General features: G+C 36.4%; 1 protein-coding gene across 3 annotated transcripts in view; it reads left to right on the forward strand.

The window, feature by feature from the left end:
* Positions 1-24,016, forward strand: part of CCDC14 (coiled-coil domain containing 14) — a 44,630-nt gene extending 20,614 nt beyond the window's left edge. For 2 of the 3 annotated variants that reach the window (XM_060149306.1, XM_060149308.1), the window contains exons 10-13: positions 13,681-13,763; positions 16,020-16,238; positions 16,534-16,666; positions 22,463-24,016. In XM_060149306.1, coding sequence (XP_060005289.1) covers positions 13,681-13,763; positions 16,020-16,238; positions 16,534-16,666; positions 22,463-23,390 — 1,363 coding nt within the window. In that variant the 3' untranslated portion in view covers positions 23,391-24,016. The remainder of the gene's footprint in view (positions 1-13,680; positions 13,764-16,019; positions 16,239-16,533; positions 16,667-22,462) is intronic. The other variant, XR_009540572.1, reaches the window with a different exon arrangement.
* Positions 24,017-24,528: the final 512 nt, after the last annotated feature.

Consider the following 24,528-nt stretch of genomic DNA (forward strand, 5'->3'; position numbering starts at 1 on the left):
TTTACATCTGTTATCACTTGGTTGGTAGTGAATGGAGAGGAAAATGAACTACCTCAAGGTATTTATCAGGCCAGTCTAGGCCATACAGTAACAAACTCCAAAATCTCAATGGCATAGCACAGCAGAAGTTTATTTCTCCCTCACACCAAGACCAGCATGGGTCATCTGAGGCTATCCTGTGACTCAGGATTTAGGTTCCCTCCGTCTTAGGATCTACTATCTCAGTATATGTTATTTAGGAAAAAGAGAACATGGATATGGCAAACCAACTCTTACATGCCCTGGCCCAGAAGTATGATAGTCTCACTTCTACTTGTATTTTATAGGCTAAAATGAGGAATATGGCCCTGCCTAATATAAAGATCTGGGACATGAAATTTTCTCATACTTCCATATACTCCAAAGGAAAGGAGAACCTAATATGGGTGAACACCAGTCACCCCACTACATTCAGACATAGGAAAAAACTCATTTAAATTCTTAGATAATTTTTCTTTTGGCTATCTTAACTTATGTTGATATTATGGCCTTAATTTGTTTAGAAAAGATATAAACCAGAAATACAGAAATCACTTACACGTTATCAATAATATCTTACCTTTGAACATTTCGGTGGTGATCACCAAGACCCCTGCTCCAGTATCTATCAGTACACTTTGCAGAGGATTGGAGGACACTTTCAGGTGCTTCTGCAGCACTGCAGTGTGTGAGTGTGCCCTGAGAGGGCATTATAGTTGCATGAGCTATAGACATTGTATCAGATGGGAACTGCAAGGACCTGCATAATTTTAAAAAACTGGAAAGCAACAAAATAGGATTCCTGGTTGGAGGATAGCTTAAATTCATGGATCTGGAGCCTGCAAAGGCACGACACCTAGTGAGATTTACTCGTTTAGGATTATTTCTCTAAAGGTCATTAGTCTTTAGATACTGTGGTATATGGTGGGGTTTCTGGTTTAAATTCTAATAATACTGTCTTTAGTCCTGACCTAAGGGATCCCTGTAATAGCATTAGTTTTTCAAAAGCAACACCAAGTATAAATAATAATAATGGTACTAGCCAATACTACTACTAACATTTATTGAATGTTTCTTATGTGCCAGGCCATAAGACATAATATAATATGTGCCATATATTATCCTTTATATGTCATCTCTTTAAATTCTTACAGCAGCTTTATGAGGTAGGTATTATGTTATTCTTATTCAGATGAGGAAACCAAGGCACAGAGAGGTTATGTAACTTAACCCAAGGTCACATACCTAAGATGTAACAGACAAGACTCAAACCTGGCTGGGCAGTTTGATTTTAGAGTGCATTGATCTTAATTTCTACGCTTCTGCATTGCTTCTGCTAGGAAGTAGAGACTAACTTATTTATGCTTCAGTATTTATGTGTATTTTGTGGAACAAAAGAACATACTGTAATCCATTTAAAATAAACACATATGTTTTTAAAGGTATGACTATCAAATAGTTTCTTAAACAAGCATACTAAAACTTAGTCTCCAGATATTATCTATTTTAACATTGTGACCATGGGAAATATCAGTAGTTGTTATTTATTTATATTCCTTAGAACATTTTAAACTTGCTTTAGGAGCTAATTTATAAGCCACTTAAGAAAATGAGACTTAATACTTTATTGGTCTCTGCTTGTTGTTAATTTTTTTTAAGGGTATTAGTTTAACGTCTCACCTAATTCTTCAGACTTGGCATCAAAGCTTTTTGGCTGTATCCTTAGAGGACAAAGATTAAATAGCATGCTACTGCCATTGTTTACCTGACCTTCTAAAATTGAAATTATTGAAAAATGAGGAATTTGTCAGATACTCTTTTTAGCAGAATGAGATTTCCAGCACAAGTATAGGAATTTTTTTGCCTCTTTGGTAATCTTTATTTGGAAAGAAACATCCATAATCTCCATTACAAGTGAAAGTTGGAATGCATAGGCTTATTCAAAAGTGTTTTTCAGCTTTTTCAATCAAAAAAAATTTTTCTTTCTTTTTTGGGCATTTTGAAACTTCCTGTTCCTTTATGGCCAGAAAACTAATCTTTAAGGACTTTCTTGGTGTTTATTGCCATCTTGTGGCTTAAAAAAAAATAGCTAGGTGCATTATTTCTTTGGCATTTGGGTCTGGGCAGTTTTTATGTGAGACTCCTGACACAGTGCTCAACATTTAGCCTTCCTGGTCCCTACCCATAAAATGTCTGTAGTGCCCTATTCACTGTGACCACCAAAAGGCCTGGCACGTTCCAAACTTTACTGGGTGAGGGCTGTGGGGGTTCCAGTTCAGCTAGAGAGGGACTTTAATATTCAAAGGGCAACTTAGAATTCACGACCATTTCCTGATATTAGACTCAAATATGAGACCATTGTGTACCCACACAGAACAAAAGCTGAAGTGGATGTCAATAGGAGGAGCTGGAGTGTGGCCTTCAGTCTTTTAGCCTGATAATTTGACATATGGTAACATAATTCTTCCAGATGGAAGTTACTAGAGGAAGAATAGATAGTTTGCTTTTATTTCACTTTTTATTTTTAGCTTTTTATTTAGTTTTTGAATTTTATTTAATTTATTTTTTTATACAGCAGGTTCTTATTAGTTATCTACTTTATACATATTAGTGTATATATGTCTATCCCAATCTCCCAATTCATCACACCACGACCACCACCCCCTGCCACTTTCCCCCCTTGGTGTCCATACGTTTGTGCTCTACATCTGTGTCTCTATTTCTGCCCTGCAAACCAGTTCATCTGTACCATTTTTCTAGGTTCCACATATACGCATTAATACGCGATATTTGTTTTTCTTTTTCTGACTTACTTCACTCTATATGACAGTCTCTAGATCCATCCATATCTCTACACATGACCCAATTTCGTTCCTTTTTATGGCTGAGTAATATTCCATTGTATATATGTACCACGTCTTCTTTATCCATTTGTCTGTCAATGGGCAATTAGGTTGCTTCCATGTCCTGGCTATTGTAAATAGTGCTGCAAGGAACATTGGGGTATATGTCTCTGTTTAATTTCTGGTTTTCTCTGGGTATATGCCCAGTAGTGGGATTGCTGGGTCATATGGTAATTCTACTTTTAGTTTTTTTGTTTGTTTTGTTTTTTGGTTTGTTTGTTTGTTTTTGCCATACGCGGGTTTCTCACTGTTGTGGCCTCTCCCGTTGCGGAGCACAGGTTCCGGACGTGTAGGCTCAGTGGCCATGGCTCACGGGCCTAGCCATTCCACGACATGTGGGATCTTCCTGGACCGGGGCACGAACCCATGTCCCCTGCATCAGCAGGCGGACTTCAACCACTGCGCCACCAGGGAAGCCCTATTTTTAGTTTTTAAGGAAACTCCATACTGTTCTCCATAGTAGCTGTATCAATTTACTTTCCCACCAACAGTGCAAGAGGGTTCCCTTTTCTCCACACCCTCCCCAGCATTTGTTTGTAGATTTTCTGATGATGTCCATTCTAACAGGTCTGAAGTGATACCTCATTGTAGTTTTGATTTGCATTTCTCTAATAATTAGTGATGTTGAGCAGCTTTTCATGTGCTTCTTGGCCATCTGTATGTCTTCTTTGGAGAAATGTCTATTTACGTCTTCTGCCCATTTTTGGATTGGGTTGTTTGTTTCCTTAATATTGAGCTGCATGAGCTGTTTATATATTTTGGAGATTAATCCTTTGTCCATTGATTCGTTTGCAAATATTTTCTCCCATTCTGAAGGTTGTCTTTTCATCTTGTTTGTAGTTTCCTTTGCTTTTCAAAAGCTTTTAAGTTTCATTAGGTCCCATTTGTTTATTTTTGTTATTTCCATTACTCTAGGAGGTGGATCAAAAAAGATCTTGCTGTGATTTATGTCAAAGAGTGTTCTTCCTATGTTTTCCTCTGAGAGTTTTATAGTATCCAGTATTACATTTAGGTCTCTAATCCATTTTGAGTTTATTTTTGTGTATGGTGTTAGGGAGTGTTCTAATTTCATTCTTTTACATGTAGCTGTCCAGTTTTCCCAGCACCACTTATTGAAGAGACTGTCTTTTCTCCATTGTATATGCTTGCCTCCTTTGTCATAGATTAGTTGACCATAGGTGTGTGTCTTTATCTCTGGGCTTTCTATCCTGTTCCATTGATCTATATTTCTGTTTTTGTGCCAGTACTATATTGTCTTGATTATTATAACTTTGTAGTATAGTCTGAAGTCAGGGAGTCAGATTCCTCCAGCTCCCTTTTTTTCCGTCAAGACCGCTTTTGCTATTGTGGGTCTTCTGTGTCTACATTACAAATTTTAAGATTTTTTGTTCTAGTTCTGTAAAAAATGCCCCAGGTAATTTGATAGGGATTGCATTGAATCTGTAGATTGCTTTGGGTAGTATAGTCATTTTCACAATATTGATTCTTCCAATCCAAGAACATAGTATATCTCTCCATCTTTTGGTATCATCTTTAATTTCTTTCATCAGTGTCTTATACTTTTCTGAGTATAGGTCTTTTACCACCTTAGGTAGGTTTATTCCTAGGTATTTTATTCTTTTTGTTGCAGTGGTGAATGGGATTGTTTCCTTAATTTCTCTTTCTGATCTTTCATTGTTAGTGTATACGAATGCAAGAGATTACTGCACATTAATTTTGTATCCTGCAACTTTACCAAATTCATTGATAAGCTATAATAGTTTTCTGGTGGCATCTTTAGGATTCTCTATGTATACTATCATGTCATCTGCAAACAGTGACAGTTTGACTTCTTCTTTTCCAGTTTGTATTCCTTTATTTCTTTTTCTTCTCTAATTGCCGTGACTAGGACTTCCAAAGCTATGTTGAATGATAGTGATGAGAGTGGACATCCTTGTCTTGTTCCTGATCTTAGAGGAAATGGTTTCAGTTTTTCACCATTGAGAATGATGTTTGCTTTGGGTTTGTCGTGTATGGCCTTTATTATGTTGAGGTAGGTTCCCTCTATGCCCACTTTCTGGAGAGTTTTTATCATAAATGGGTGTTGAATTTTGTCAAAAGCTTTTTCTGCATCTATTGAAATGATCATATGGTTTTTATTCTTCAATTTGTTAATATGGTGTATCACATTGATTGATTTGTGTGTGTATATTGAAGAATCCTTGCATCCCTGGGATAAATCCCACTTGATCATGGTGTATGATCCTTTTAATGTGCTGTTGGATTCTGTTTGCTAGTATTTTGTTGAAGATTTTGGCATCTATATTCATCAGTGATACTGGTCTGTCATTTTCTTTTTTTGTAGAATCTTTGTCTGGTTTTGGTATCAGAGTGATGGTGGCCTCATAGAATGAGTTTGGGAGTGTTCCTTCCTCTGCAGTTTTTTGGAAGAGTTTGTGAAGGATGGGTGTTAGCTCTTCTCTAAATGATTGATAAAATTCACCTGTGAAGCCATCTGGTCCTGGACTTCTGTTTGTTGGAAGATTTTTAATCACAGTTTCAATTTCATTATTTGTGATTTGTCTGTTCATATTTTCTATTTCTTCCTGGTTCAGTCTTGGAAGGTTATAGCTTTCTAAGAATTTGTCCATTTCTTCCAGGTTGTCCATTTTATTGGCATAGAGTTGCTTGTAGTAGTCTCTTAGCATGCTTTGTATTTCTGCAGTGTCTGTTGTAACTTCTCCTTTTTCATTTCTAATTTTATTGATTTGAGTCATCTCCCTTGTTTTCTTGATGAATCTGGCTAATGGTTTATCAATATTGTTTATCTTCTCAAAGAACTAGCTTTTAGTTTTATTGATCTTTGCTATTGTAGTCTTTGTTTCTATTTCATTTATTTCTGCTCAGATCTTTATGATTTCTTTCCTTCTGCTAACTTAGGGCTTTGTTTGTTCTTCTTTCTCTAGTTTCTTTAGTTGTATGGTTGGATTGTTTATTTGAGATGTTTGTTGTTTCTTGAGGTAGGATTGTATTGCTATAAACCTGCCTCTTAGAACAGCTTTTGCTGCATCCCATAGGTTTTGGCTTGTGATGTTTTCATTGTCAGTTATCTCTAGGTATTTTTTTTATTTCCTCTTTGATTTCTTCAGTGATCTCTTGGTTATTTAGTAATGTATTGTTTAGCCTCCATGTGTTTGTGTTTTTCCCCCGTAATTGATTTCTAATCTCATAGCGTTGTGGTCAGAAAAGAGCCTTGATATGATTTGAATTTTCTTAAATTTACCGAGGCTTCATTTGTTACACAAGATGTGATTTATACTGGAGAATGTTCTGTGCGCATTTGAGAAGAAAGTGTAATATGCTGTTTTTGGATGGAATGTCCTATAAATATCAATTAAATCTATCTGGTCTATTGTGTCATTTAAAGCTTGTGTTTCCTTATTAATTTTCTGTTTGGATGATCTGTCCATTGGTGTAAGTGCGGTGTTAAAGTCCCCCACTGTTGTGTTACTGTCGATTTCCTCTTTTAGAGCTGTTAGCAGTTGCCTTATGTATTGAGGTGCTCCTATGTTGGATGCATATATATTTATAATTGTTATATCTTCTTCTTGGATTGATCCCTTGATCATTACGTAGTGTCCTTCCTTGTCTCTTGTAACGTTCTTTATTTTAAAGTCTATTTTATCTGATATGAGTATTGCTACTCCAGCTTTCTTTTGATTTCCATTTGCATGGAATATCTTTTTCCATCCTGTCACTTTCAATCTGTATGTGTCCCTAGGTCTGAAGTGGGTCTCTTGTAGACAGCATATAGATGGGTCTTGTTTTTATATCCATTCAGCAAGTCTGCGTCTTTTGGTTGGAGCATTTTATCCATTTACCTTTAAGGTAATTATCAATATTTATGTTCCTGTTACCATTTTCTTAATTGTTTTGGGTTTGTTTTTGTAGGTCCTTTTCTTCTCTTGTGTTTCCCACTGAGAGAATTTCCTTCAACATTTGTTGTAGAGCTGGTTTGGTGGTGCTGAATTCTCTTAGCTTTTGCTTGTCTGTAAAGCTTTTTATTTCTCCACCGAATCTGAATGAGATCTTTGCCCGGTACAGTAATCTTGGTTGTAGGTTCTTCTCTTTCATCACTTTAAATATGTCATGCCACTCCCTTCTGGCTTGTAGAGTTTCTGCTGAGAAATCAGCTGTTAACCTTATGAGAGTTCCATTGTATGTTATTTGTCGTTTTTCCCTTGTTGTTTTCAGTAATTTTTCTTTGTCTTTAATTTTTGTCAATTTCATTACTTTGTGTCTTGGCGTCTTTCTCCTTGGGTTTATCCTGCTTGGGACTCTCTGCGCGTCCTAGACTTGGGTGGCTATTTCCTTTCCCATTTTAGGGAAGTTTTCGACTATAATGTCCTCAAAGTTTTCGACTAAAATGTCCTCAACATTTTCGAGTATAATGTCCTCAAATATTTTTTCAGGTCCTTTCTCTCTCTCTTCTCCTTCTGCGACCCCTATAATGTGAATGTTGTTACGTTTAATGTTGTCCCAGAGGTCTCTTAGGCAGTCTTCATTTCTTTTCATTCTTTTTTCTTTGTTCTCTTCTGTGGCAGTGAATTCCACCATTCTGTCTTGCAGGTCACTTATCCATTCTTCTGCCTCAGTTATTCTGCTATTGATTCCTTCTAGTGTAGTTTTCATTTCAGTTATTTTATTGTTCATCTCTGTTTGTTTGTTCTTTAATTCTTCTAGGTCTTTGTTAAACATTTCTTGCATCTTCTTAATCTTTGCCTCCATTCTTTTTCCGTGGTCCTGGATCATCTTCGTTATTATTATTCTGAATTCTTTTTCGTTAAGGTTGCCTATCTCCACTTCATTTAGTTGTTTTTCTGGGGTTTTATCTTGTTCTTTCATCTGGTACATAGCCCTCTGTCTTTTCATCTTGTCTATCTTTCTATGAATGTGGTTTCTGTTCCACAGGCTGCGGGATTGTAGTTCTTCTTGCTTCTGCTGTCTGCCCTCTGGTGGATGAGGCTATCTGAAAGGCTTGTGCAAGTTTCCTGATGGGAGGGACTGGTGGTGGGTAGTTGGCTGTTGCTCTGGTAGGCAGAGCTAAGTAAAACTTTAATCCTCTTGTCTGCTAATGGGTGGGGCTGAGTCACCTCCCTGTTGGTTGTTTGGCCTGAGGCGACCCAACACTGGAGCCTACCCGGGCTCTTTGGTGGGGCTAATGGTGGACTCTGGGAGGGCTCATGCCAAGGAGTGCTTCCCAGAACTTCTGCTGCCAGTGTCCTTGTCCCTTGGTGAGCCACAGCTGCCCCCCATCTCTTGCAGGAGACCCTCCAACACTAGCAGGTAGGTCTGGTTCAGTCTCCTCTGGGGTCACTGCTCCTTCCCCTGGGTCCTGATGCACACACTAATTTGTGTGTGCCCTCCACGAGTGGAGTCTCTGTTTCCCCCAGTCCTGTCAAAGTCCTGCAATGAAATCCCACTAGCCTGCAAAGTCTGATTCTCTAGGAATTCCTCCTCCCATTGCTGGATCCTGATGTTGGGAATCCTGACACGGGGCTTAGAACCTTCACTCCAGTGGGTGGACTTCTGTGGTATAAGTGTTCTCCAGTTTGTGAGTCACCCACCCAGCAGTTATGGGATTTGATTGTATTGTGATTGCACCCCTCCTACCGTGTTATTATGGCTTCTCCTTTGTCTTTGGTTGTGGGGTATCTTTTTTGGTGAGTTCCAGTGTCTTCCTGTCAATGGCTATTCAGCAGTTATTTGTGATTCCGGTGCTCTTGCAAGAGGGGGTGAGGTGAGAGCACATCGTTCTACTCTGCCATCTTGAACCAATCTGTCACTTTATTTTTAGTTAGAAAATGTAATGGGAGAGCCAATGAGTTAAGAATTAGATATGCTGGATGTATCATTTAGACCATCTGGAGACATGTATGGTATGATCCAGGATAGAAACAGACTTGGGAGTTATTCACTGACCACATTTTTATTGAGCAGTTACTACAGGTCTGGCACTGTGTAGACACTGGAGACAATAATGATTAAAAGCAAGTGATTTGTTTTCAGCGTGTAAGTGGTAAATTACCCAAGAAGGTATAGAGTGTGAACAAAGCCAAAGGGGAATTGCTGGGGAACAACAGCTTTTTAAGGAAAGAACACAGGAAGAGGAGCCTGTGAAAGAAACCCAAGAAGGAACAAGTAGAGAAGGATCAGGAAAACTGGGAGAGAGCGATACCACAAAAGCTGGGAAGAAAGAATTTACGGAAGGGGAGAGATGTTTGTATAACATTCAAAATAAACAAATTGACAAAAGGGACAAAGGTAGGTCAAGAATAAACATCACAAGGCAGTTCACCCGAAGAAAACCCAGGAAAACTTGAAACAGTATTCTATAGGTTCAAGGAAATTAAATATACTGGAGTCTCTCTTAGAAGCAGGAAGACAGAGATTGAAAAGAGAGAGTGCTTAAAGAAGAAGAGACAGTAAGAGGAGAAGAAAACTGGATTAGGTGACCTTGGAAAAATAAGAAAGCTAAAAATTACAGAAATGAAAGCCCTGTTAGAAACAAATAAATTAACACCAAACAAACATCAAGTCAGGGATAATGTATTCCATTAGAACCTAAGCAGGGGACTTTCCTGGTGGTTCAGTGGTAACGAATCTGCCTTCCAATGCTGGGGACGCAGGTTTGATCCAGTTGGGGAACTAAGATCCCACACACTGCGGGGCAACTAAGCCCCCGTGCCACAGCTACTGAGCTCGCACACCTCAACGAGAGAGCCCGCATGCCGCAACCTACAGAGTCTACACTCCCTGGAGCCTGCACATCACAACTAAAGAGAAAACCTGCATGCCCCAACTAGAGAGAAAACCCCGCGTACCACAACTAGAGAGAAGCCCACACGCCACAACAAAGACCCCGTGTACCACAACGAAAGATCCTCAATGAAGACCCCATGTGCTGCAACTAAGACCTAATGCAGCAAAAAAAATAAAGAAATAAAAAAGAAGCTAAGCAATATGAAGGCTGAATTTTGTTGTTGTTTTGTTGGTTTTTGTGTTTTGCTTCCCCCCCCAAATATTTCTGTTTCAGTTGCTACTAAATTCATAGTTCACTGTCTCCTGTAAGCCTTATCTTATTTCTCTTTATAAACCCCTTAAATATTTTTTATTAATTTATTTTTATTGCAGTAAAATATGACATAATATTTATTTTTTAACTACTTGTAAGTGTACGTTGCATTAAACGCATTCACAATACTGTGTACCCATGACCACTGTTTGTACGTAAAACTTTTTCATCCCCAACATAAACCCTGTGCCCACTAAAAGTAACTCCCCTTCTCCCTTGCCCCCAGCCCCTGATAACCTCTATGCTCTTTTTTGTCTCAATGAATTTGAGAAGGCTGAATTTTTGTCTTTTTTGTTTGCTGCTGTATTTCTAGTGCCGAGAATTGTGCCTAGCACTCACTCTAATAAATACTTGTTAAATGACTGAATGCGTGGTGGATAAGCTTCAAGAAATCATACCAAAAAAATAGAAAAAGATTGATCTAAAAATTATTTTTAAGAATGTGATATACATGGAAGAGAAACAAAAGAGATGCAAAATTGGCATAGTGTTCCTGCAAAAGAGAAGAGAACGAATAGATTAAATATTAAAAGATAGATAAATAAAGGGAAACTTACTAATCTAAAGATCTGTGTCAGCAGATCAATAGGGTATAGAAGTTCTCAGAAAAACTATGCAAAACGATCAATACCAAGACATGCTGGTGAAGTTACTACACCTTGAGGACAAAAAAATTTAGCTTTTACAGACGCTCAAAAGAAAAAGCAAATCATAAGGAGAAAAATATCAGATTGGCCTCAGCCTTTTCACAGCAATATTAATTGTCAGAAGATTATAGAACATCATTTACAAAGTTCTAAGGGAAAAGAAGATATGTGGTCCAGTGATCCTTTTAGTGTAAAGGTAATAGTCATATTCTAAAGTGTGGGAAAACTTAGGAAATATAGCACCCTTGGCCTCCTTTTGAAACAAAGATTCTTGAATGGCAAAGTCTAGTCAACCAAGAGCTGAGTTCAGGTAAAGGAGTAGATTAGAGATGAACATTGAATCTATACATAGAACTAAAACAACTGAAATTATGGGCTCAGAATAGACTGTTAGTAATCTTGACAGTAAAAATTCCAAAATCAATGTTTTTATATCCTATTTCCTTTAGGCTGTTTACGAATAATTTTTAAAAATTTATTTTACTGAGGTATAGTTGATTTACAATGTTGTGTCAGTTTCTGCTGCACAGCAAAGTGATTCAGTTATGTATATACATTCTTTTTCATATTCTTTTCCATTATGAAAAGTAAACTTAAATATAATACATAATACTTTTAAATAGCATGTGTAACATTATCCATTTTTAAAAGACTTTTATTTATTATCATGTATCATTTTTATAGAACAATCATTTTTTAAAAGTCCGGCCCAAAAACTGGGAATGAGATTGAAGAGAGTAGCTAGTGGTACAATTAGGTTGGAGGGAATGTTTTCCTAAATATGGGAGCAGTTTTATTATGCTTCTCAGCTCAGGCCCATGAACTTGTAAAAGAGGAGAGGAGAGAAGAATCTGACCAGGGACATACAGAATTGTCAGGGAAAGCGTCTGTCACACACTTGGTGTGTACAAGGACCTGCTGTTTTTCTGGAAAATATCGGAAGAAGCACTCCAGTTGGAGTTATGGGTTACCAGTCTATGCTGCCTTTTCTAAATCTGCCCTCTTTGTTGTAAAGGAGAAACCTTTTCAGAAAAGCTGAATTTTATTAAAACAAAAATGAAATCATGTTATACTATTGTTCTGTAGCTTGTTTTTTTCACTATATAAGGTCTCTTGGAAATCTTTCCATGACAGTCTCTTTATTTATTTATTTTTAATAAATTTATTTATTTTTATTTTTGGCTGCGTTGGGTCTTCGTTGCTGTGTGTGGGCTTTCTCTAGTTGCGGCGAGCGGGGGCTACTCTTCGTTGCGGTGCACAGGCTTCTCATTGCGGTGGCTTCTCTTGTTGCGGAGTACAGGCTCTAGGCATGTGGGCTTCCATAGTTGTGGCATGCAGGCTCAGTAGTTGTGGCTTGCAGGCTCTAGAGCACAGGCTCAGTAGTTGTGGCGCACAGGCTTAGTTGCTCCACAGCATGTGGGATCGTCCCGGACCAGGGCTCAAACCCGTGTCCCCTGCATTGGCAGGTGGATTCTTAACCACTGCGCCACCAGGGAAGCCAGTCTCTTTTTTTAAATACCTGTGTATTAGTATTTCATAGTATGGATATATCATAATTTATGTAGTATTTTGTTTCCAACGTCTATTAAATACTGCTGTTGAGAACATCCTTATATATATTACAAGATTATAGATGATTTTGTACATATAGAACTATTTCTGAGGCTAGATAACTTAGAGCTGGAATTATTTTGTCACAGATTGTGAACATTTTACATTTGTTGGATAATGCCAAATTGACATCCAAAATGGTTACACCAGTAGACTCCCACCAATTGAAATAATCCCTTTCCCTATACCGTCACCAACAAAAAGTGTTATTTCCTTTCATTTTTGTCAATCCTGTGGCCATAAAATATCTCCTGTTTTAAATTTGCATTTCTTCATATTAGTGAAGCTGAGCATTTTTCATATGCTTATTGGCCATTTCTGTTTCTTATGTGAATTGCCCATTCTTATCGTTTGTCACATTTTATTGCGCTTCTTCCTGATTTGTAGGAGTTCTTAAATGTTACAGACCCTTTGTCTGTTATATTTTGATGTAGTTAAATCCGTCGTTTTTTTCCTTGGTGGTTGCTGGATTTTGAGTCTTGCTTAGGAATGCCCTTCCCACTTTTTAAGATTATGTAGATTTCCACCTAAAACTTGTATAGTTAAGTTTTGTTCATTTTTATATTTTATGTTTAGCTCTTTAATCCATTCTGAATTAATACATACAAATGATGTGAGGTAGGATCTATAATTTTAGATTTTGTAACAATAATACTTTAGTTTTGATTATTTCCAGGTAAGTAATTCTGGAAAGATACCAGAGATACATTTTTTTAACTATTAACTTCTTAGAAGTAAACACTTCCTTTTGTATGTTCCTATTTGTGAAGCAGCTACATATTGTGAAGTTCATTTTGGGAAAGAGTTGCTGCTTATTAGCATTCTCTTTACTTAATGACATTAACTTTTACATCTAATAAATTAGTAGAAGCATAAATTTGTGTTTTCCAATTTTTACAGTGCATGACAAGCCAAGCAGATAGATGTCTGATAGCAGTCGGTCCCTGTAGGTATTCTGGTTCGTAGTTATGACAGATCTTTTAAAAAGTAGATAATTACTACAGTAATAAAAATACTTCCTGGGAAGGAAGACAGAAGAAGAAAATAGCAAGAGGAGACAGAAATGAAAGAAATAGAAACAAACAACGAAATCACTGAAAAGGGAACAAAAAAGGGAAGGGGAAAAATAAGTTAACCTTTTTCTAGTGAGGGGTGGTTTTATGCTATCCCAGACAATCTTTTAAAAATTATCTCAGGCCTTCTAATAATAGCAGTAGTGTGGTTTTGTTGCTTTGTTTATTTTGTTTTTGTCTTATATTTGGGGGATAAAATGGAGTTCTGCTGTTCTAGCCACTATTTGTGTTGTCTACTTTAATAGGCTGTCAAATGTATACTGTTAAATGAGCTTGGGATTCTTGCATTCATGTTTCTTCATTATTTCATTTAGGCAATTGAGAATTTTGAACCAGCAACTTACAGAACGAGAAAAAACTCAAAAGTCATCTGGTTCTCTGGAATGCAACCTTGAATGTAGGTAAAAGAACTTAAGAACTGATGGTAAATTCTTTGTGGCTCTGGAGATGTTGATAAAGAATTGAACTTTCTTAATTACTTTGTGTTAAGTGGACTTTTTGTTAAGAATCAACATGAAAAAAGTAAGAATAATACTCATTAAAATTTAAAATAGTGCAGAAACACAAAAATAAAAGATTCATGCTGTGAATTCCCAATAATACCCCTATTTTTAAAATTTATTTATTTATATTTGGCTGCATTGGGTCTTCATTGCTGCTCACAGGCTTTCTCTAGTTGCGGCAAGCAGAGGCTACTCTTCGTTGTGGTGCGCGGGCTTCTCATTGTGATGGTTTCTCTTGTTGCAGAGCACGGGCTCGAGAAGTGCAAGCTTCAGTAGTTGTGGCACGAGGGCTCAGTAGTTGTGGCTCAGGGGCTCTAGAGCACAGGCTCAGTAGTTGTGGCACACGGGCTTAGTTGCTCCGCGGCATGTGGGACCTTCCCAGACCAGGGCTCAAACCCCTGTCTCCTGCATTGGCAGGCGGATTCTTACCCACTGCGCCACCAGGGAAGTCCCAATACCTCTATTTTTTTTAAAAAAGACTGTATTTCCTTTCACATATCTCCTGTTCATATACAATTGATTTATTTCATAAATACTGCGTATCTACTAACAGATGGGCACTAATAGAACTATATATGTACTTCTTTTGTGAAAATGAGATTACACTGTATATACTCCTGCAGCTTGTATTTATTCACTTAATATGTAGTGGACATTTTTCTCTATCAAAGTATATAAATATGTTTCTTTCTGTTTAAGAACTGTGTAGATATTCTGTTTATGTAGTTCTGTCATAATGTATTTAAAGTCCTCCGCCGATAGATATCTAGGTACTTTCCCCATTTTCCCAGTACAAATAATCCTGCAATGAAAATCCTTGTACAAATATCTTTGTGCACATGTGTGACTGTTTTTGTAGATTATAGCCGTAGAATTTCTGAGTCAAAGGGTATAATATATACTGTTGCAGTTTTGACAGATATTGCCAAGTTGTCCGTATGGATCACAGAGCTTAAAGTAAAAGAAAAGAAAAAAAAAAAAACTAATAGTACTAGAGGAGAAGATAAGAACTTTTTTTGTATTCTTAGGAACTTTTCCTAAGCCCAACAAAAACTCACATGCTACAAAGGAAAGATTGATAAAGCATGTCCCAGAAATCTTTTTCATTTTATGCACAACAAAATTATAAATACATTCAAAAAGCATCAACAAAATGGGGAAATTTTTTTTGTGTGATATGACAAAGGCTTGATTTTTCTAATATATAAAAATATCTCTTACAAAGAAATTTTAAAAATATGAGCACCCAACAGAACATGCACTTCATAAACGCATTCAACTTCACCAGAGTAATTTTGGAAAAGATCACTCTGGTTCCATTATGAATAAACCATGGGGATGGGTGGGAGAGAGGAGGCCAAGATGGAAAGTGAGGTCAGTGGTTGCCATTCTAAGCAGCCTATCTCTTTTTATTCTCTACCATCTCCCTTCTTGTTGCCTTGAGAGCGTGTATTACTATTCATAATGACTTGTTTGCTATCAGCTCCATGAGAGCAGGAACCATGTCTCTGTTGTTCACCACTGTATGCCCAGATTCCACTTCACTCAAGGCTGCAACTGTTAAATGAAAGGTGCCATTTTATAGCCATTAGAAAGAATGTGATAGGTCTGTGTGCTGATACATAACAATCTTATGGAGGGGGGAAAAGGGAAGGTTAGAAACTACGGGTATAGTATGATTCATTTATGCTTAAATATATGTTATATGCAAAAGTATTTTCCAGAAGGATATCAAAGTTAATATTGCTTGCTTCTTGGGGGAGAGTGGAGGTGGGGTGGGAAGGGAGACTTTTCATTGAGACTCATTTGGTATCATTGGTATTTCATGGTGTTTGAATTTTTTTTACTTTGTATATATATTACTTTTTTGTTAAAAAAGGTAAATGAATTTTTTTTACTTTGTATATATATTATTTTTTTGTTAAAAAAGGTAAAAAAATTAATGCCTGAAATATCAATTGGAGAAGAAAGATATGACTTCTGCCAATCAGTTTTTTTAAATACATTTAGTATTTACATAGAACTGCTCAAGCATATAATTGTTAAGCAAAATCAATAAATTCTAAGCCTTTTCTTTTAAAAAAACAGCTTTTCCAGGTTTGTGGTTTTTAATCTGGGGTAATAATTATTTGATCGATTTTGTCTTACAGTGTTTTCTCTTCAATCATTGAACAAGTCACTGCAAAATCAATTACAGGAGTCACTAAAGAGCCAAGAATTACTACAGAGTAAAAATGAAGAGCTTTTAAAAGTGATAGAAAGTCAGAAAGATGAAAACAAAAAGTTTGCTGGTATATTTAAAGAGAAAGATCAAACTTTACTTGAAAATAAACAGCAATTTGACATTGAGACAACAAGAATGAAAATTGGTATGTGTTTGAACTACAGTTATGGTCACTTTTTAAAAAGTAATAGGGGGCTTCCCTGGTGGCGCAGTGGTTGAGAGTCCGCCTGCCGATGCAGGGGACACGGGTTCGTGCCCCAGTCCGGGAAGATCCCACATGCCGCGGAGCGGCTGGGCCCATGAGCCATGGCCGCTGAGCCTGTGCGTCCGGAGCCTGTGCTCCACAGCGGGAGAGGCCACAACAGTGAGAGGCCCGCGTACCGCAAAAAAAAAAAAAAAAAAAAAGTAATAGGGAAACTAAAACTTTTCTGTTGTTTTAGAATTGGAGGAAGCTTTAGTCAATGTGAAAAGCTGCCGGTTTAAGTTAGAAGCTGCAGAAAAGGAAAATCAGATTTTGGGAATAACATTACGTCAGCGTGATGCTGAGGTGACTCGACTAAGAGAATTAACCAGGTAATATTGACATCATTTGAATAACTTATGCCTTTTGTTAGATGTATTTATGAACTTCAAAATAATTTTGGACCTGCTTTCTTACCCCTACCCTTTTCTCAATGTTTTTGCTAATTTCTAATGATGTTTTCTTCTGTTCCAGTTAAGATAAATTCCAAACATGGCTAACTGCTTTTTTAAACCATGTGAAAAGGCCTCTGATGAGGAGCTAAAGACTTATTTGGCAAAATGGTTAAGAGCTCTCTGAAGCCAGAGAAACCTGAGTGGAATCCTAGCTCTACCATGTATTAGCTGTATGACTCTGAGCAAGATAGTTAACCTTTCTAAACCTTACCTGTAAAGTGGGGACATGATTAGGGTTGATAGGAGGACTAAGAAATCATTCATGAAAAGCACTTAGCACCGTAAGCCCTCATTCATAAGATCTTGGGTAAGTCATTTAGCCTCTTTGAGCCTCATTCATTTCATCAGTAAAATGAGGGAGTTGGCAGCAACTTCTAAGATCCCTTTATTCCTTAACATGTCTTAAATAAATAAAACCACCTCACTCAATTTTTAAATGATATGCACTTATAAAGTTCAGTTTTCTCTTGAGATGGTTCACGAGAATTAGATTTTCAACAAATTTTTTAAATCCTAGAGTAGTCAGTTATTTTAGGCCTGAATATCATCAGATCTGACCATGCCTTTGAATGATCCTGGAAATTCATAGTTCTAAACATAAAACAATCCTGAATAGAAAACAATCTTCTTCGTACTTCAAATGAGAAGACCCATTTTGAATTACAAGCTTTTTTTCCCAATTTGAACTATAAACTTTTAGGGAAATAGATGAACTATATATATAAATAATAATATATATAATATTAATTTTGCTTTGTAAACATATTTGAAGTGACTTTATAAAAGCTATTATTAATATAGAAATATCACTTTTTTTCCTCATTCATCTTTCACAGAATAATTTCACTCAAACTTTTATTGAACAGTGAAAAAAACAAAATACACTTCTTGTATCCATGTAGTATTATAATTAATTAATTAGGTTCTAGGCAGAGTTTCTAAAAATTGGTTTATACCACTCTTGTTCAAAGTGAAGTAATTAGGAGAATGTCCCTTCTTATGAAAGTCTTTATAAGGTCTCCAAAGAAAAGCGTCTTCTTTTTTCTGAGGAGTAATTTGGGGTAAAAATTCTGTTATTTTTAAATATTTATGGTAAAAGAAGCCAATCACAATAAGCCACATATTATATGATTTTATTTCTAAGAAATGTCCAGAATAGGCAAACCCATGGAAACAAAACGTAGATCAGTAGTTGGCAAGGGCTGGGAGAAGAGGGGAAGAATGGGCAGTGACTGCTAATGGGCGCAGAGTTTCTTGTGAGGGTTCTGAAACTAGGTAGAGGTTATGGTTGTACAACTCTGAATATACAAAAAACCCACTACGTTGTACACTTTAAAATGCCGTATTTTATAGTTTATAAATTATATATCAGTAAACTTTTTTTAAGTTAAAAAATAACTTTTTTAATACATATTTTTTAACATATGTATTAAAGTACATATGGTATATAGTCAGTTTGGAAAAGAGAAACAGGACAGCAAGGTAACATGGTCAAGTTCCATGAATGGTTGCTTAGGTGTCACTGGCAGCATCTCCTCATTCTAAGGGCATGGTTGTTGGCCCCAAGCAGAAGATCTAGCTCCCTGGGAGTTTTCTTCCCTCAATTTCTTTTTCATACTACTAAACCCAGCTCCTTTATGGGCATGACATTAGAAGCTGATGTTATCTTTTTTTTATAAAGCACTTGGATTTTTTTCAAAGTCCTCTCTTTATTATTTCATTTGTCCTCATCTATGGAGGGAAGATTTAAATATCTGCATTTTCATGGTTGGGGAAACTAGGGCCATGTAAGTTAAATATTAATAGAGAGTTAATAACAGAGCTGGGACTAGAACTCACATCTCTTAATTCCTAGGCAGGTTTTCTTTCACCCTCATATATGGTATGGTCTTAACTAAAACAGTTTATTCCTGGTGACAACTCCATGCCTAATCTAGTCTACGTAAACCTTAGCATTTTTTCCCCGGGGAGATAGATGGATAAATGGATGGGTTCATTTGCTTATTCATTTCTTCAACAAACATTTATTGTATACTGTGGTCCAAATATATGAGTGTGAAACACACAAGAAATATTTAATCATTTTAGTTGCTAAATATCCACATCGTTAAGCAAAAAGCTATTCTAGTTCTTTGATGATGTATGAAGGGAAATAACATCTTTTTTTAAGGATAAACGTGTGGTACATTTGTGAAGAAAATTGATAGCAAAAATGTAAGAACAGTTTTCAGAGTAAGTAATAGTACAGTTATTCTAGAAATTAGCATAAATGGAAGCCCAAAGAAATGAAGGCACATACCTGACTTTCACACCCAGTTGGGACGTGAGCTGGACTTCAGCCAAGACTTCAGATTCCCTCTTTAGCCTTGCAACGACAATGGATTCGTTTGCCAATTGGAGCCTTAACATTTACCCTAACATAGAAACTGAGAAAGGTCATTAATTCTTATATATTATCTGCTTTTAGAAAAGACTGTGTCTAAAATGTTAGATATAGACATTTTGTTCTCCTTTTCTTAAGACTCAAGAACTTTCCTGTCAGTTTTTTTCCATTGTTGTTAAGGACCTTTTCTTTTTATGCTGAGCATAAATCCTGCCTCATGACTACTATTTCAGCTATTAGTCAGACTAACTAGACTCTAAATGATTATAGAAACATAGTAGGCAGGCTTAGCACAGTGTCTTATAGTTCTGCCACTGCATTTTCTGAAGATTCAGTACTAGCTTCAAAATGCTAAGTATATATACCCACTGATGGCAATTTTTGTTTTGCCCTTTAAATTAAAGAGCAAAACAACAAAAAAAATGCTCTTGGAGCTCAGATGTCAAAATTCACCCACACTGGTGATTTATGATATATTTGGTGGTACCCTATGTAATTCAATTAATTAGGAACATCTCCAGTCCTATAGCTGGGCTAACTGTGACCATTTAAATTTTACTTTTGACGTTAGAGAGTAAAGCAATGACATCTGACAATACAGATAAATCTTCATGTTCATCTATCCCATATCTTTTCCCTATAGCCATGCACCTCAGATAGGTATATATTTTTGTGTGTGTGTTAAATAGTCTCAGAGATTTCACAAAATTTTTTAATGCCTTTCTCAGACTACTGGGGAGGGATGATGGAACTAGAAGTTTCACATACAAGTTCTAAACAGATTTCCTAAACCATTTCTTTCTTCAACCTTCAATAGTTTTTTGTTTTGTTTTGTTTTGTGGTACGCGGGCCTCTCACTGTTGTGGCCTCTCTGAGCACAGGCTCCGACGCGCAGGCTCAGCGGCCATGGCTCACAGGCCCAGCCGCTCCACGGCATGTGGGATCTTCCCGGACCGGGGCACGAACCCGTGTCCCCTGCATCGGCAGGCGGACTCTCAACCACTGCGCCACCAGGGAAGCCCCCTTCAATAGTTTTGAAATACATCTTTATCACTTTTTAAAGATTTTACTAGAATACATGTTATAAAACCATTAAAATGTGAGGAAAATTAATATATTTTCAGTAAATAATTAGTAAATATTCTTCTAATAGCTTCTGAGAGCACTCTTACAAGTGCTGATAGTTATTTAAATTATTATAAATAGCCAAGAAAGAACTTTACATTTCTTATTATGAAAATGTGCCGGTTTTCCAAGCATTAAAAATCAGTGTGTTTAGCTGAGTCTCATATAATAGAAACACAAATATAACTACTTTGTAGCTATCTAGGTGCTTGTATTGCTTCCTTTTAAATTTTGGCCTATTTTTACTTACAGAGATTTAATTTCAAAGACAATGGTGAGTCACATTTTGTTTACACATGCGAAGCTTAGTGATTGTCATTAATTTCCAGAGATTAAACTCTTATTACATTGTCCTTTCCTTCCTTTCTGTATTGCAGATTTTGTGCACAGCAGAGATAACATTTTTAAGTCTGGAAAGGAACTTCAACATAAGGATTTCTTTACTAAAAATAAATAAAAATCGCAGTGTGCAGTCTTGTTGAATTAACTAGTGGATCATTATTCATTACAGCATTTCTTTAAATATACATTTCTATAGCATATTTTTTAATCTTTTAATAGTAGCTCATTAGCTTCTTGAAAGAGGTATGAGGAAAAAGTGGCTGGAGCCATTGCCATTTGAATGGTAATCAGAACTCAAAACATAGCATATTTAAGATGACAGTGAAAGCCAGGTTGGAAAAAAACTATTTTTTTCCTTTTGTAGGAAAAGAATCACTCATTCTGTATCCAAAGATATAATCACTGCTAATGGTTTCGTATAAAGATTCCTTTTAGTATTTTATTTGGATGTGTGTAACTGTTTTTACAAAAGTAATATTGTTATTGTGTTGCTTAAGGTCTGTCTTTTAAATTTAACCTGGTATAATAAACATTTTCTTATCAATAAATATTCTTTACAACATGGCTATAGATGGCTGTGATGCAGTAAGACCATAGTTTACCTAAATCAGTCCACAGTATTTGAGGATATTAACCCCATTTATTTTCTGTTATAAATTACATCTTTGTAAATATATCTCTGGGTACAGCCTCTTGGTGAATATCAGTAGGATAAAGTTCCAGAAGTGCAACTTGGTGGGTCAAAAGGTGTGGGATATACAAATCTTTAAGGCTTCTGATATATTGCTGGTCTGCTCAGAGAGTGTACACTCCCACTAGTAATACCTGCTTCTCCAAGCTTCTCTAACAATGGATATTCTTATTTTCCTATGTTAGCTTGATAGGCCAAAAAAAAATCACATTTAAAAACTTTGAATTTCTCTGATAAGAGTTGAACTTTTAAAACATACTTATTGGCTAATTGTAGTCTTTTAAAATTACCTGGTGATGTTCCTTGTATCTTTTTTTAAAATTGGTGTGTTTCTTTTTCTTACCTGTATTTAAGAGTGTATTATGATTCAATTCAAATAGACTAAAGCCTTGGTATAAAATGGTTTTAATAGGACTACTAATAAAAGCTGCCACGAAATAAAAACCCACTTAGCCTGAAACTGTGCTAGGCACTTTACCCTTATGTTTTATTATTTTATCTTATTTAATGTTCACTCTAATTCTGAAGTAGTTACCTTCATTTTGCAATTGAAGAACTTGAGATTCAGGAAGGTTGAGTGACTTGCCCAAGATCACAGCTAGCGATAGTGTGAAGATATTATTCCATTTCTGTCTGACTTCAAACCCTGTGTGGTTTTCCTTATATCACACTTTTCCTGGAGCCTAGCTGTTGCTACCTAATTATACTAGATAATTATCTCTATCCTCTTTTTTTTACCCAGCACTATTCCAGCGTCCTTTGCATATATATTTTGAATGGAAAGTAATTTAATTACTAACAGAATCCACTAACAAATGAGTAATATATTTACCATTTTGCAATGTTGCTCAAAAATAAAGCATCTCTGTACCTTAAGAGAGAAATTTTTCTGAGCCTCTATTTTTAGATGTAATAATAATCGATTTGATGCAGACCAAGATCTTTTATCATTTCTTATTTTAATTTACTCTTTCCAGAGCATATTCTGTGATTTTGTGCTTTTAGTTGCTTTTTCCTGTATTAAGAACCAGGTGCTTGCCTCAAATACTTTCTTTTAAAGATGAGGTATATTTAAATAAATGTAAGAAATGGGTACAAAGAAATAATTAGTGTACTAAATTCTTCTTAACAGAACTTTACAGACCAGTATGGCAAAGCTTCTCTCAGATCTTAGTATGGACACTGCTCGTTGCAAGTCTGGGAGTAATCTTACGAAATCACTCCTGAACATTTATGAAAAACAACCTCAACATGACCGAATCCCTGCTCACACTTCCATAATGAGCTATCTAAATAAGTTAGAACCAGTTCACACTATTATTACACGTTCAGAGCCACTTTCTACAATTAACAATGAGGAAAACACAATGCCAGATAGACCCTATGAAAATGTTCTGCCCTCTGAAGGCCCTCAGCATACTAATGCTAGGAACATGGTGGAAGCAGCAGCCCCTGGAATCATTCCTGCCCTTTCAAAACAGGATTCTGATGAGGAGAGTGAAATTACAACTTTAATAGAAGATGAGTGTAATTTGGATAAGACAATTTACATTCCGTTTGCTAGAAGCACTTCTAAAAAGAAATCACCACTATCTAAGAGATTATCCCTCCAGCTACAGATCAGTGTTGCTCCACCGCAGATGGTCAGTGGACTTGTTGCTGAAAAAGAAAATAAATTGTGTGCACCTGGAGTTTGTTCCTCTTCCAAAGAGGAAGGAGTTGCACCTGAGAAACTTTCCAGAACAGCTGATATGGAGGACAAGCAACTCCTCAGGATAATAAAGGAAGCCATTCGCAAGATCCCTCCTGCCACTGAGGAGCCAGAGGAATTGGCTGCGTGTCATGGCCCCTCCACTTGTCAGAACAGCAGCATTCAAGTGAAAAGTAGTGCAGTCTCTGATGGTAGCTTTTTAAATTCTGATTTAACCTCTGACTGGAGCACTTCTTTTTCAACGTTCACTTCTCGTGATGAACAAGACTTCCAAAATGGCCTTGCAGCACTGGATGCCAACATTGCTAGACTCCAGAAGTCCTTGAGGACTGGTCTTCTGGAGACGTAAACTCAGAAGAAAAGTTGTTTTTAAGAATAGAACTTGGCTACATTGAATATATATTTTAAATTTCTTTAAAGTTTTATATTATGTGTGAAATAATAAATTGTATGAATAGTAAATTTATTATTGGAATATATTGACACTGGAACTTTTAAAAACAAGTCATCTTAAGAAAGTGACATTTGCTAAGAGAAGAAGGTTGTGTGTAACTAGGAAAATATTGTAAGTATTGTAAATAATATTTAATTTAGTATTTATCAATTAAGAGTTTATTCTTACTCTGCTGGGCTAAGGGTGCAGGTTGGAAGGACTCTGGTTATTCTAAAGGATAATGGGAAGGGAGTCTCTGGGTACAATTTACTATATTAAAACTAGAGTTTCTTTTCTCTTTCAGGATTCCTGTTTGGTTTTTAATGGCATTGTGTTTTTATGTGGAATGCTCTGTGCTACAGGCTGGTGTTATTGGTGAGACATATAAACATTTATTTTAAGAGAAAAAGTGCCAATATCTCTATTTTAAAAAATCATTGATTGGTCCAAGAAAATATAGATAACATCCTAAGTTAGCATATGGTTTCTTAAAACTTTGGCACTTTATTTTTGTCACAAATACATTTAAGACCATTAAAAAGTAAAAGACTAATAAATGCTAACAAAGAAGTTTTAGTTTTGGAAATTTGGTTTTTTAAATAAAGAAGTGTTTGTTTTTTGTCATTATATTTGAACATGATGGACTTTTTAAAAACAATATTTATTTATTTATTTATTTTGGCTGCGCCGTGTCTTAGTTAAGGCAGATGGGATCTTCATTGTGGCATGTGGGATCTTTTAGTTGCAGCATGCGAACTCTTAGTTGCGGCATGCATGCCGCAACTTAGTTGTGGCATGCATGCGGGACCTAGTTCCCCGACCAAGGATCAAGCCTGGTCCCCCTGCATTGGGAGCACAAAGTCTTACCCACTGGACCACCAGGGAAGTCTCTGAACATGATGGATTTTATAAATCTTGCACTGGTTGTAATTCTGCCTTTCTGGACCAATTTTTTCTTTTTTTCAGCACTTTAGCTGAGAACATTTTCTATTCTATAAATAATATGAATTAGGTTGGTCTGTGCTTCTCTAAACTAGCACTCCCTAACTACTTG

Source organism: Lagenorhynchus albirostris, chromosome 5 (assembly GCF_949774975.1).
Source record: "Lagenorhynchus albirostris chromosome 5, mLagAlb1.1, whole genome shotgun sequence".
NCBI classification, from domain to species: domain Eukaryota; kingdom Metazoa; phylum Chordata; class Mammalia; order Artiodactyla; family Delphinidae; genus Lagenorhynchus; species Lagenorhynchus albirostris.